Consider the following 14,592-nt stretch of genomic DNA (forward strand, 5'->3'; position numbering starts at 1 on the left):
ATCGTAACACATAGTGTGGTGTACCACTGGTCTGAATTTAATTATAAAACAACACTAAAATAATCACAATAGTAACAGTTTATGTGGGTTTTATTATTTATCCTGTACGATATGATTGTTTAGAAAATACAGATCTGTAGTTGTACACCAAAACTGTACTTGAAATTTTATAACGATAGAAATGGTCATCCAAAGACAACATGACAAGTTTTATCCACTGTGAAACAGAACTAGGGGTCTGTTGTACCCAGACAAATAAGTTTGACAGTGAAGGTGGAAAGAGCTGGAAGTCTGGTTGCCATGCTTTCAGTTTACTACTGAACAGAGATCAGACTGCCTTGCCATTAACCTTTGGTAAACAAACATGCGTGCAGAAGCTTGACTGATCCTAAACCAGTAGAGGCCTATCAGTTTTGATTTTTCTCTATATCAAGAGTTGGTTTGCAAATTCACACAACTCACCGTACAAAAAGAACATATTTGAACAAACGTCTGTTGTATGGCTTATACAATGCAGCCTTTGCAAAAATATACTCATAATATACATAGATTCCACTTCTCAGTACCCGTACCACCCTCCCACAAATCCATAAAAATCACATTACAAAAGCAGAGCAGTGTAAATAACCATTTCTGAACTGTTATAAAGCATTTTACTTGGCCAGCTGGAGATTTTTTTAGTTTATAATAAAAACCATGTACCTTGATAATGACAACATGACCCAAGGTTCATCATTATGCATTGTCAGAAGTATTCTACAAAACTCACTTGAAATAGAGCATTGAAAAACACCATGTCCAATACACAAAGAAAGCAGTACACAAAAGCCATATTTCAAAATATACATGTATTTATACATATAAAATCAGAGATTATACTGAAAAATACTGTTGTGTCCCTTTTTGTTTACTTAAAAAAAAGGAACCATGCGTTTTCAACATGGAACCTGTGTAGTAAAACAAACAGTTAAAGTTTGGCAAGCAAGTCTAAAGACTCGTGGGCAGGTGCTACAGATTTCTCAGTGATTACAATTTGACGTGAGCTGCTTTTGGAGTGTGAGAATGCATCTTAGAGTTCTACTGGTCCGCTCAGCGGTAGTTTCGAGGGGGTTGTGACAGTTCAGTATGCGTAATTGTCAGGAAAAGACGGCCCTGCTAAGCACTGGTCCCTGGCCTCTCCTGGATAGGTGACACCGTTAGTCTCTTCAAAGTGAGAGAGTGGAACAGTATCGTCCTCTGGAACTTGCACACTTTCGGGATCGGCCTTCAGACTGGGCCTCTGGTTGTCAGGGAACGCCATGGAGAAGAGGGCATCTGGATCACACACAAACTTATAAACGTACCGTTCTCCAGCAACCTGCGCATGAGCAAGAGAGAGTCAAATATTAAGGCATATATTCATGTCTTGATTGGGAAATCTGATATTTTCGACGTAAAGAAAAAAGGACATTGGAACGGGAACGTGCCTTTACCTTCTGCATGATGCCCTTCTCGTAATAGTAACGCAGCGAGCGGCTAAGCTTGTCATAGTTCATCGCAGGCCTGTTCTTCTGGATACCCCAACGTCGAGCAACCTGTAGCAAAAGCGTGCAAGATGACGTTTACTCTACATGTCAGCTGAAATAAAAGCCTGTTGAATTCATTCTTCATACAACACTGACCTCCTCCGGTTCTATGAGTTTAAACTCAAGTCCACGCCCTGTCCATGCGATGAATGGGCTGTTGGCTGGGTCATCCAGCAGAGTGACCAAAAACTGCCAAAGTTGCAAAGATCCCCTCCGTTGATACGGCGGACCCTCTCTGAACATCCCGCCTTCCTGCTTTAGCTTTCCTTCAAGCCTGTCTGGAACCACACATGCATCATCGTAATAGAGGTGGGACTCTCCGTCATACGCAAAACCTGCAAACACAACCAGGGTTAAAAAGTGGATTAAATACAGATAGTCTGAAAAAGATATGCAACATTACAGTAATTTGGTTACTGCGTATCGGAAGTGGTAGAATGAGAACTCACCCTCATTATTTGCTCCATAGAAGTTTCCTGATTTGCCAAAAGATGACTGGCAGTTTTGTACTTCTTCAAGAAAATTAAAAGGAACAATTCACGGTTAACAATGCCAAGTGTAACTGCATGACTATTTAAACAGTCCCAAAACCAGACATATCAGAATACTTCTTCGCGAAACTCACCTGCGTCAAAGCTGAAGTCTCTGGGCTCCTGTTTGATTGACATCTGGTGGAACAGCGGGGCGCGAGGAGGACCCATCCTCTGTTCACACTGGTCATTGTAGCGAGGATCCACAATCTCCTTTTTGAAGCCGTGGGGAGGCATGGGCACCATTGGTTCAGACATCTGCCGGTGGTAATGGGGCCGGCTATTCCGGGGAAAGTGATTAGGGCTCTGTGGGGGGTAAGGTGTCTGACAATGGCCATCTGATTGCGGGAAGGGCAGACAGGGCTCAGAAAGTTGCCGGTGGAACCTAAGAACACCAAAGAGAGATGACGTTAGAATTAATGTTATCGAGAACATTGAAGGAAACCAAGATCATCAGTTTCACCTCAAAGAGATAAGCCCTGGTCTCAATCCCTACTTTCCGTTAGTTAACCCAGGAGACTTTAATGGTATAAACATAGCACTCCTTTCCAGGTGAATGTGGCACCTTTAACAAGATAATACCCAAAACAGGCCACAAACTGAGCAGATTACGGCACCTTTAACACGCACAAGCAGGTCACGCAGAAGTCAAAGATAGAAACAAGAAAGGCATCACATATTCATACCTGTGTTCCGTGTTGTATGAGGCTTCAGGGTGCTTGCCAGGGGGGCAGGGCACAGCAAAAGGTGGGCTTTGACTGTGGAGAGGAGTCTGTGCTCTCTGATGGGGTGGGGTGGAGCGGTGGGAGGAGCCAGGCAATAGTGGCGGCCCATGTGACTGGGTTTGTGCTGGAGGCATCACTCTTTTTGGCAGAGGGTGTGTCGCTGCACTGGCGGAGGAGCCAAAGGGCGATGCCGGAGTGGAGGGGGGCGTCAAGGGCTTGTTAAAAGAAAATGGCTTCCTGTCAAAGGCACTACAATAGAGATGACAGAGTGAGATTGATGTTTTAGAACAAAATAAATAAAAAGCGAGCTACATACGAGGGTGAGAAAAAGATGTACCTGTAGTTATAATGGCACTTCTCTCCATAGGGAGAGAGTCTTTGCTCTTGTCCACATTGGGAAAACTCCCTGCCTGGACTCAGTTCCCTCTTCACTTTTGTTTGAGGTGGTCTATGAAACATCACTATAGAAAGACACAAAAACCGAAATATTTATTAAAATCACCAAAAAATGCTGTATATTCATAGTGTAATAAACAACCGAGCTAGTTTTTAAGGTCAATTTGAAACATACGCCAGTAAGTTCTGATGTGTAGCGTGCGTTTTATAAATATTTACTACTGAAATTGAGTGGGAGAGAAAAACTTTTTCCCTCTAAAAAGGAGGCATCAAGTTCGAACTTGTAGACCACCACGTGATGCTTATGGAAAAAGGGCCCCATTGCCCAGCTGTGGTGAAAGAGGGGCCTGTGAGAGCGACCGGCACAACGCCAGATAAGAGGGATTGTGCCAGACAAACACACATACCCTCTCACACACAATTTCTATGCAAACATCCATGTGCATTCACGTTCTATAATAAACACCATTGACGCCTTAGAAAATGCACACAATCAGACTTATTCAGACTGATAAATGGCAAGAAAAACTAACAAGGGAAACAGCCATGGCACTGTTCAACCAGCGCAGAATAACCAGTGTGTGCGCACCCAGGATCCAAAACCCATTAAAATGTCACCGGGCTGGAGGCCGCAGTGAGTTACAGCACTGCAATGGCAACCTGGCTGGGCCTCACTCTTTTACGCACCAAGCTAATATCTTAAATCTGTGCTTCCTCATTGTGTCGGACACAGAAAAAGTTCTAAGATCAAAATCGGAAAAAAAAAATCTAAAACTATGGTATTAAAAATGTATGTAAATTACCCCGTGCCATGCTTTTCACATGCTGGCCCAGTAGCTCTTGACCAAACTGAGCTAATGGAATTCATAAGAAACAGATTAAAACTACAGGCTATTTTACAACCAGTTCTACTTCCTTGCTGTATGAAATTCCAAGGAAACGGTACTTACAGTTATCCGACTGGAAATCTGGAACAAACTGTTCGTCATCTGGTACCTGAGCTACAGATGGAGAAGAAAACTTATTACACAAACTGACAGAGGCATGACATATTCACTGTGTTTAAAATAAACCCATTGGGATGATGCATTAACCACATACAGCAAATGATCATTAACCCCCGTCGCATTTTAACCACACTTATAAAATGTATTCCATAACCAAGACGATTGTTAAAGCATATGCACCAGACTTTACCTTCTGCAATCCAGATCTCTTGTAGCTGGCTCAGATCTTGAAAGAGGTCTGTAAAGAAAAAAAGATTAATTTGTGTTTAAATAGGGCAGCTTTGTTGGTGGGTCTTGGCTAAATGGCCAGATTTAGATAGATTGATTGCACGTTCATTTGTTTACCTTCTGTATCCTGTGCCAGCTCTGTTTCAACAAACTTCCTCTTTCGGTCACTGAAAGGCCTGTATGTCGGTTCCTGCATGTGAGACTTCTGCAAAATAAGATAACGGCGACTTTAACAATAACATTTTGTGATCATCTGCCCTCCACCTAAAGACTAAACAACTATTAATGGGGTCCAAATCAAAAAGGGGCCTAAAGCAACATACATTGAAATGTAAATGATAGTAACAAAAATATTGAAAAAGAAGGTATGTGGAGTGGAGAAGTGGACTTACATTAGGAGGCACCATCAAAGGGACCTGCTGATCGTAAAACCTGTCCATGTCACTTGCTTGTCACTGCTGCCCAAGAGGCTGCAGCGGGCTGGTAAAATGGAAATAACAGGGGATAAAGGGGGTGGGCCCACCAAAATCACACGGATGATGTCCTCGCCTGTCGAAAAAAGAGCCGAGAAAAGTGGCACTTAGAGAAAGACGGGTGCTGTGTCAGAATCTGATGCAGCTGTCAATGATTGTCCCAGGCCTTGACAGCAAAGGGCCAACTGTCCCTTTGATCTGTGAAATCTTTAGCTATTCAGTTTGTTTGTATAACACTCACTCTCGGCTCCTGCTCAGATGAAGTGTGCTACACTAGAGCAGGAACACTTGCACTCCCTCTAGCTCACACAAACCATTTAAGTCTCATGGTACAGATGGACGTCCTTACGTAACCATACAGTGCCATCTGTTGCCCACGTGAGTATCCAAGACTCCACATTAGACTCCAAAAAAGATCAAATTGTACATAAAAGCAATTGCTTAACGTGAATGCTTTATTTTGTTTTAAAATGCACTCCTAATAGTTAAACAAACCGCAGCCTAAACAAGTCTTCATGCTTCGTCACACACGTGTTTATTTTCCCTGACGTAAGTGTTCAGGCCATAAAATCGTATTACAGTCGTGAGGCCAAGAAAACACCTCCGAGCATCTCTGGGGCAAGAACAAATTAAATAACCAGCGCTTAACATTATTGCTTCCTGAGACTTATCATCAGACCTTAATAAAACAGAAGAGATGTGCGTCTGCACATTTAGTGCTGAAAAAGTCGAGCTTGTGTTCTTAAAGATTTTTATTGCCGGTAATAAAGGCAGTCAACGGAAGGAAAAGTTGTTGAATAAGTAAATGAAGATTATAGCATAACAGCAGAGTTAACCGAGCGAGTTCAAGAAGTTCAAACCCCTCCCCCCAGCGCCCATTATCGCATCTCGCCCCCCCTTCCCCTCGGCCGCTTGTTTTTCTCAATGAAGTGAAATTTGATCCTTAGTGCGCGCGACAGAAAAGCCCAGCCGTTCCATTCATAAAAATACCAAAGGCGCGAGAGACACTTCGTCAAACCACATATGTATTTTGCGGTTGCCAAACAACAATTAAAGTGGAGTTTAATATAAACTACACAAAGTACGGATAAAAAACAAACTACGAAGAAATGGTTGCCAAATATACGCACAAAGAAAATGGCGTGTGAGCCAGCGAATGAGCGTGGTGTTGCAAGTAAATGCAACTTTACAAAACAAATTCGGATAGTCGAAGTAAAAATGAGATTGTAAAGCAATACAAAACTAGAGCAGCACGCAAAATAAACTCACCCGACGGTGATGAAATCCTTTCGTGGAATAAAAAAGACAGCTCGGTAAATCCTAAAGAAAAAACAAGCTGCCTTTGTGAGCTCCACTGGGTTTTACACTCGCCTCAAGCTTGACGCGACTGAAATTTTCTCAATGGGATCGCCTGCTTTTCCAAGAGCATCGGCTTGATGCTGGGACTCACGCCGATTGGCTAGTTTTTCACGCCCGTCAAGAGCTTGGCCAATGGCTGTTTCCGCATTACCACGGGACTCGTTAGACCGCAGTGTGAGCCAATCAGAGCAGAGTCCTGTCCTGTTTTTATGAATGGCCGAGTTTCATTCAACAACCAGATGTTTCTCCGCCGCAAAAGACTCGATTTAAAGGGCCAGAAGCAACTGAACAGAGTGAAGAGGCTTTCGCAGTCCGCTCTCATTTTTTGTTCCGTTTGAAAATTGGAATATCATTTTGTTACCAGGGTAATATATCAAATTTAGAACATGTACTTTTTAAACGTCTTTGAAACTGAACATGGTAAAACGATTAAATATAAAAAATAAACACTATGTAACTAAGTGTGTCATTTATTGACTGAGTTTTGGAAACCACTGACCTCTGCGACAGAGGAGTGTTTAGGTCATTTTGAACAATTACTGACATCTTTTGATAATGTAATTTTCCAAAAAAAAAAAAACTTAACACACAACACATTTACATTCCATTTACATTTATTCATTTGGCAGATGATTTTATCCAAGGGGACTTACAAGTAGGAGAGCATATAAACATTTTATTAACTTGCTAAAAGACAGACAGACATACAGAGTTATTGGTTAGTCAAATAAATGCGGAACAGGTATGTTTTTTGAAAATTGTGAAGGATGCTAAAACAAATAGTTCTAAATATTCTTTAACCAGCAAATCATAAGCAAGTGTATACAATTTGTTACTGCCATGACAATGTTACTGTCTGCTGGGAAACACTGTGAGAGAGCACTTTGTTGTCTGATCTGATCTATTATTCAAGACTGTCCCTCAAAGAGATCTGCACATCAGACAGTAATGTCTGATCTTTGGTTTTCCCTGGCCTCAGGCTGCAACCTTAAAATCTCTATGCCAACATGTGCAATACACTTTCCTATTCTGCAAAAAAATAATGGATAATGGAACACAGCACAAAAATTCTTTCAATTAAGTATTCTTACTCATTTTAGGATTCATGAAAAATCTTGGGAACTATCTCCTCAGTTGACAAAAGGAAGGCTTATTTGATTATTTGTAGGTTTTAAATCATAAATTTCGAAATAATTAGGATTTTTATCCCAAATCACCATCTTAATATTATGAGGTTCTATCTGCATTCTGAGCAGTTAGACAGTTTTACATTTTTTTTAAAGAAAACGAGAAGGCACCAAAAAGTACACAACATAGTGTATTATATAATAATTAAGTCACAGAATAAGAATATGTCACATATAACCTTGTAATTGTTTGCATTGTTATGCAATCTCCAAAAAAACATCTTCATAAGATATATGAGACTTTCATTTAACACGGTCACTAATGATATCTGTGCTTGAATTAACAAGCTGGGTGAAGTCCTGTTGTGCAGATGGCAACAACGAAGACCTGCTGAAAACGAGGTGAGTCACCTTTCAGTCATCTCTCAAACAAACACATACAGTATATGCTGGTTCTCCTAAAATGACATGGACTATCCCTTTTATACTGTTTTTATACCTAGCTAATGACATTTTTATCCTCTACCCCCCACAGAAACCTTTATGTACTTCTGCATAGTCATTAAACAGTATATTGTATGTTTTGCATGTTGTATGTTATGCCATTGGAATTTCAAGGAAAGTTAGAGTGTCCTCCTCACTATGTTGCAAATGTCAGTTTTTCCTACATTGTGTCACTATTTTTATCCCCATAATGTTGGTTAAACCAACACACATACACAAACAAAAGTAGAACTCCCTAGCCTTTAAAAAAGTCAAACTTTTAAACACTACTGTACGTTTCTTCATTTAGTAAATCATTGGATGTCCGGTTAAAGTAGTAGTCAGACAATTCCAAATGCATTCTCATTCATTAGTTGCAATGTGATTTTTAAGAAGTATTCTGAAATATTGTTCTTGTGCTTACGAGGCACTATAAATGACTATGAACCTGCTGCATGATTTCATTAAGCAATAGCGATTCTCATAACCTGAAACAGGTTGCCATAGCTTTCATCAGCGACACGCTTTCACTGCAGGCCTCTCTAAATATAGCACCCGAACGCCTCTATTATATAACAACACGCTCTAAATTCAAGCGAAATGGCACCATGCTCCAGTACTAAACTCATCATCTTGCCTTAAAATGTAGTTTTCTGTTGAGTCACAGACATTCTGTTCGTGCATGTACGTCTCTCTCTGACTCATGCAAAGTTTGAGCTTCATATCGGAGATCAAAACAGCAGCATGTTATTAATTGATTGTTAATATGTTGCAGAGCCTCTATCTGCTGTGCCGGGTGTGAGTCACAGTGTTTGTTTTGCTTGTCCGGGAAGAGCTAAATTCATTGCACGGTCTCTGGTGTGTCGTGCTGTACAGGATACATCAGAACACAAACCTGTGATTGCCTGATGCTCTATGTAATTGAGGGAAACGATTCTCGTTCATTCAAGGCTGTAATTTTCTCAGGTTGATAAATAATAGACAAGCGTGGTTAAGTGAATGTGTGTAAAGGAACACTCCTGATATGAGAGCATTTAATTGAATGGAGGTGAAATTTCATTGCAGTGTCTGAATAAAGTGAATATGGTGACATTTTTTTGCGGTTGAAATCCAAATACTGTAATGCATAGAACGGTTGGAGGTTAGGCTTTTTGATTTTATGAAATCTTATACAACAGGCAACCTTTCAAGCCATTTTAGACTCTTAAGTTTCTGCCTATTCAGATTAGTCCAGGCATCGATCGTTTTCCCTTTATTTATATCTGAGCATTCCCATCACGTTAATTAAAACAGCATTGGGGTTAAATGGAGTTGCTAATAGGGCTTGAATCAAGCAAAACTGCCTTCTCTTTTCTATGTTATTTTGCACATTCAACGCTTCTGTTTGGGCTCATTTAGCACAGCTACAGCTCACACCTACCCACACACACACCTCTGCAACCTGAACCTCAGAGGATCATGTAGCCATGGAGATACCTTGGTCATGAGAGAGAGAACGAGAGAGTACCAGAGAAAGAGCTGGAGAGAGAGATAAGAGCTGACTCACTGAACTATAGGTTTTTTGCCAGGCACAGTGACTAACAAAGCAATAGAAATATTAATTTAGAAAATAAACAGTAGTTTTAGGATTTTACAAGCACTCTGCTTATTTTCTCATAAGTGCATGTTGCTGGTTTTATTGTGAATGATCAATTCATGCATGTGTATATTTTTACTCTTTGCAAAAATGTCATGACTTCCTCTTCTTGTCTGCTGACGTAGGGTCGAACATCCTCAAAGTGCATTCATTCTGAAATAAGACCTTAAATAATATTCCCCCTCCAAACAAAAAATTCTGTCTTTGTTTATTCACCCTTTTGTTGTTAAAACATGAACATGACTGTTCCTCAAAATATATTTTGAGAAATGTCTTAGTAGTTTTGTATCCAATTGAAGTCAATGGGGGCAGTTACCGCCGTTGGTCAAAACGTTCTGCAGAAGAAAAAAAGTCACACATGTTTTTAATGAAATGAGGGGGAGTAAAAGATGAAAGAACTTTCATTTCTGGACCAATTTTAAACATTATTCTATATGTATTTAAGCCTAAAATAGCAAGCAAGCTATATCAACCAGATGATCCGTGCTTTTCTTTTCATAAAGATTTATTTTTGGCCTTTTGTCTTTATTGGTGAAGTAGGAGAGTGAGGACAGGGAGTGAAGTGGGTGAGTGAGGGAAAGATACAAGTTTTCAGAAGGACAGAAGGAGATGTGTGCTGTCATTTTTCTAAGCGATTGTATTTTAACCGGTCCGACTCTATTACAAAGGAAAAAATTCAAAACCATAACTACACAAGTCATATATAGAGCATAGAGAGGAGTGGAGGCTTCTAGTTAATTGAGAGACCTTAAATAAACTTTTTATTTTATTCTAATAGTCAGTAACATTGGTTTGTGGGCTCTCAGTTTCTGATGAAGTCCTCTTGTTGCTGTGGGCACTAAAATAAACTCCATGAGACATGCCCTAGTTGTGTCACCATCTAAAAAACCTGCCTAGCTCAAAATATCACCAGATAGAAAAGTATTATATGGATGACTGCTTTTTCAGGGAGGCGGCTATTGGTGAAAAAACAAAGAACAGCAAGATGTACAGTAGGTGAAATATTTTTTTTGGCCATTTTATGCCTTTATTAGTACAGTGATTTGTAGAGAGGACAGAAAGTGAAATGGATGAGAGAGAGGGGGTGGGGTCGGGAAAGGAACAGAAGCCGGGATTCGAACTCGGGTCGCCCGGGATGCACCAGTGCCATATATGGCGCAGCATGAACCACTCGACCATCGGCTCCGACAGGTGAATTAATTTTTTAATAATATATATTTTTTTGTTTCACAGTACAAGCATAACCTCTCTAACATGAATTTGTCTGTCTATCACTCCGTCTCTGTTTCTCTCCTGGTCTGGTTATCCTTTTCACACCCTCCCTATAGTTATTCCTCTATTGGAATCCATTTACACCCTCACCAATGGTCCTGTGTTCAGGCTGCCGGTTTTCACGCATGCTGACGAAACTGGGGGGGGGGACCGTGTTGGCTGGAGCGGGAGACTGTTGGCGGCTTGGGGAAGGAGTATGAGGTAGGTGTAGGAAATGCAAGCAAACACATTAGCCCACACGGCTCCAGCAGTGTTTAGGGTGAGATCATGAGGCTCAGTAAGGCCAACAGCTACCCAAAAGAGTTAAAGCCTCTGTTAGAAACATCAACACCTTCTTCCAAACATTTGTCCCAAAGTAGCCGAAAGCTGATTGAGTGAGTGGGGATTCCGATTTAGCTAATAGACTGACCAAAGCAGACCAGGTATAGTGCCGATGTGTCTAAACGGCTGGTGTGCCCGCTTGCTTTAAGTGAGCTTCAGGTAACCGGAGCATTAGAGGCGTTCAGTCGTAATCAGAGACGGTAGCCTCGCGCCAGATGTCTGAACCTGCGGTTCCTCTTGTACTGAGCAGGATTACTGTCGCAACAACACGGCATCAGTAGGGTAAAACTAACCTGTCTCACGGCGGTCAAATTTTTCATTATTTCCTATCAAACATTAAAGGTCCAGTGAATAAAATTTAGCAGCATCTTGCGGTCAGTTTTGCGAATTACAACCAGAAGCTCACTAAACTCCACCCCTCCCTTTCGAAGCACTATGGCGGCAGACACAACACTAGGATGTCAGAACATCTTAAGATAACATTTACGAAACATGCTCCTTAGAAAAGTTTGTCCCATTTAGGGCTACTGTAGAAACAGCAAGGCAGATTCCATGCAAAGGGACCCGCGGTGTGTGTAGATAGCTCAATCTAAGGTAATAAAAACATAATGCTTGCTCTGAAGACAGTTATGTATATTACATTGCATTTCTGCCCATAGATTCTCCAAAAAATTACACTGGACCTTTAAAGTAAAAAATTTAATAAATTCTAAAATACCTTTTTTGGTAAAAAATCACACATTTGACTTCAATGACAGCAATAGATCATAAAGGATGTGATCTGAAGCTGCATGTTCATATTTATATTTTTATAAGGGAAAAAAAAGTATTTGTTGCTCATTTTGCTTACAGCTTTGGAAACTGGTTTGGATGGTTATGCCGAATAGTCATAACTAACACGGACCACGTTTACATAGATTTTTTTTAAGAATATACCTTTCGTGTTCCCATTTTACATGTTACACTACATAGTTTGATTAATGGCATACGTCAATACGTCTCTAAGCGACGCCGTTCAACGTTCCCTCCATAATTTCATGTATCAACAAACAGTTCGTCTTCGCCATGGTACCACATACAGTTTTTGGTGTTTCATTTATTTTCTAGAATTGTTGGTATTTTTCTTGTTTCCTTTCTTGCTAGAAGCCATGTTGTTTACCGTAAAACGAAACGGCAAAATAAATAAAACTGTTTAATGGGTTCCAATATGTTTCTGATGTCCTCTGTCGTGTCGCATCGCGCCAGTGTAACAATTTATGTGAAAATAGCGAATGAACAAAGAGTTCAAATTACGTCATCCCCTTCAGTTCCAAAAAGTTACTGAACGTTCCTAAACGTACTGAAATTCTAAAATGATGTAAGGACTTATTCACCCTCATGTTTTTCAAAACTGTGAAACACAATAGAAAATATTTTGAGAAATGTCTCATTTCAATGTTTTCAGCCTTTTGTATTTGATTACATGTTCTTCAAATTATCTTCTTTTGTATTCTGCGAAGGAAAGTCATATAGTTTGGGATTTACATGAGAGTAAGTAAATGATGACAGACCTCATTTTTGGGTGAAAGTTTCTCTTGTACAAAGGAATTTTGATTGATTTTCTGTTTATCTGAATAGATGGATTCAATAGGGACAAATAGACAAGTTTTACACAGCTAACTTCTTTTCATGTTATATATTGTCACTCTCCTTCCAAAACCTCCAATGTCCAAATCTAGTGTTTTTAGGAAATGGCCAAATTGTCAAGCACTTGTGAATACTTTTTATTTGTTATATATTTGCAAAGCCCAGTGACAAACATAAACGCTGACTCATAATATTGATATGGGGTTTCAGATGGACAGCAGCGATATTAACATATAATTCACTGTGAATTCAGAAACATGGACACCAAGGACACCAATCTGAATTTGTATAAAAATTGTCACACGCCTTTCTCTCTCACTCTCTGTCTCATGTAACAAAGCCACAAAACTAAACTGCTGAGAGCTACCAGCAGGACAATTATTAAGCCAAAGAGCGTGTAATGTGTGATGCTACACTGCATATCAGCACTAAGTGTAGTTAAGCAAGTCTGCTGCAGATAAAGAGTGTTTACTATGGCCACTAAACTACACACCATTTAAACCTGTATCTTTTTTTAATTAACATACAGTGTACCTTTATTGTGAACACATTGAATGCTTTGCCTCGACTGGGATTGTCTCCTGCGTGTTTCACTGAAACCCATTCTCTGAAGGTCTTACATTAATTTATATGAACTTTTACGGTTGTACTAACAAAACGTCATTGTGTCCCTAGGAGTACTTGTATCCCCACTTTGTCAGCTCGATCACAAAGTCTGGTGAGAAAATACAAAATTGAGACGTCAGCCTATGTCTTTCTGTTAGGACTCTTCACTTGGCACAGGGCACCTTTTACGAGCTCCCCGCCACACTTCACCAGCGTGCCCCCGATGCCGGATGGCATTTCACAATAACCTGCCAGTCCTCCAGTGACGCGAAGTTGTTTTGATGTTGCTATTTGATCTTTTTTACAACGTGGTGGAAAAAACAGAGCAGGCCGTCGAAAATGTCAACTCCGCATTACCCTCTGCGCCACAAGGAGAACAAGAAAAATGGAGATGTGTGTCAGGAAGAAGGAACCGGTGTGGATGAAGGTAAAAAAGAACAGTGTCTAGAGTTAAGTGACCTTCAGAATAGAAGCTAGAAGTTGTGGTGATGTTACTGTCATCTTTGATAAAGACGATAGTTAAACAATTATGGGAAATGATGCGTTCCTTGTCTAAAGAACAGATTTCTTTTCACAAAAGGACGTATTATTGTTTGAATAAGTGCTTTGTGTCTTAACAGTCATTGTTTATATGGAGTTCTCAAACACTGTAAATGAAGATTTAAGACAACATGTCTGACAATAAAAGGAGACAAATAAAATCCACATCCTGTACTAAAAAAATAGACAGCTATCAACATTCTGTCAAATTTCCACTGACCTTTAGACCATATCCTCAGACACACACATGCACGCACACACACATACACAATAGAGTAATCCTGCTGATCAGGTAGTCATTTTGACTTGACTTGTTGAGCACAGCACATTTATCATTGAATATTTAATCACAGTGATGGCTTGCGGCGAAAGGTTAGTAATCCCATCACCTGCTGCCATTAGAGATAAAGAAAATTATTGGTTGACATTACACTCAAATACAAGAAGAAATACGCCTACCAAGTGTTGCGTCCTGCAGCTAAATTATATGAGTGCATGAGTCATTCATAAGTGTGTATTTTATATGCTCCACTATTTAACTGTGATATGACAGGAATCTTTTTTGGCTGCTTTAGCATTAGCACAGTCTTTAAAATTCGCTATGCTAGAAAGTTTCATGACTTTTTGATCATTTTAAGGTCCAGTGTGCCATTTTTTGGAGGATCTATTGTAATAAATATAACTGTAATACAGAGGTT

The 14,592-nt window shown here is 40.1% G+C and overlaps 1 protein-coding gene across 2 annotated transcripts; it reads right to left on the minus strand.

The window, feature by feature from the left end:
• Window positions 1-72: 72 nt before the first annotated feature.
• etv5b (ETS variant transcription factor 5b) lies at window positions 73-6,337 on the minus strand. Of its 2 annotated transcripts, none has more exons than XM_056751539.1 (12): window positions 6,194-6,337; window positions 4,844-5,000; window positions 4,569-4,656; window positions 4,414-4,461; window positions 4,167-4,217; window positions 3,158-3,281; window positions 2,782-3,069; window positions 2,191-2,480; window positions 2,015-2,077; window positions 1,662-1,900; window positions 1,473-1,574; window positions 73-1,357 (listed from the first exon to the last, which is right to left on the minus strand). In XM_056751539.1, exons 2-12 carry the CDS (start codon window positions 4,889-4,891, stop codon window positions 1,121-1,123), a joined length of 1,578 nt encoding a protein of 525 aa, XP_056607517.1. In that variant the 5' UTR covers window positions 4,892-5,000; window positions 6,194-6,337; the 3' UTR covers window positions 73-1,120. The 2 variants fall into 2 exon arrangements, with proteins under 2 accessions (XP_056607517.1, XP_056607516.1); XM_056751538.1 differs by having other exon boundaries at window positions 1,467-1,574.
• Between the last annotated feature and the right edge of the window lie 8,255 nt (window positions 6,338-14,592).

Source organism: Triplophysa dalaica, chromosome 6, assembly GCF_015846415.1.
Source record: "Triplophysa dalaica isolate WHDGS20190420 chromosome 6, ASM1584641v1, whole genome shotgun sequence".
Taxonomy (NCBI): domain Eukaryota; kingdom Metazoa; phylum Chordata; class Actinopteri; order Cypriniformes; family Nemacheilidae; genus Triplophysa; species Triplophysa dalaica.

What these genes read in the sequence shown, in the direction of transcription:
- etv5b (XM_056751538.1), bottom strand. Translation starts at nt 4,891, where the DNA reads ATGGACAGGTTTTACGATCAGCAGGTCCCTTTGATGGTGCCTCCTAAT. An exon ending in AAGTGCCATTATAACTACAG is followed by an intron (nt 3,070 to 3,157) that starts GTACATCTTTTT and finishes TCTCTATTGTAG; the next exon opens with TGCCTTTGACAGGAAGCCAT. An exon ending in TCATACAACACGGAACACAG is followed by an intron (nt 2,481 to 2,781) that starts GTATGAATATGT and finishes TGGTGTTCTTAG; the next exon opens with GTTCCACCGGCAACTTTCTG.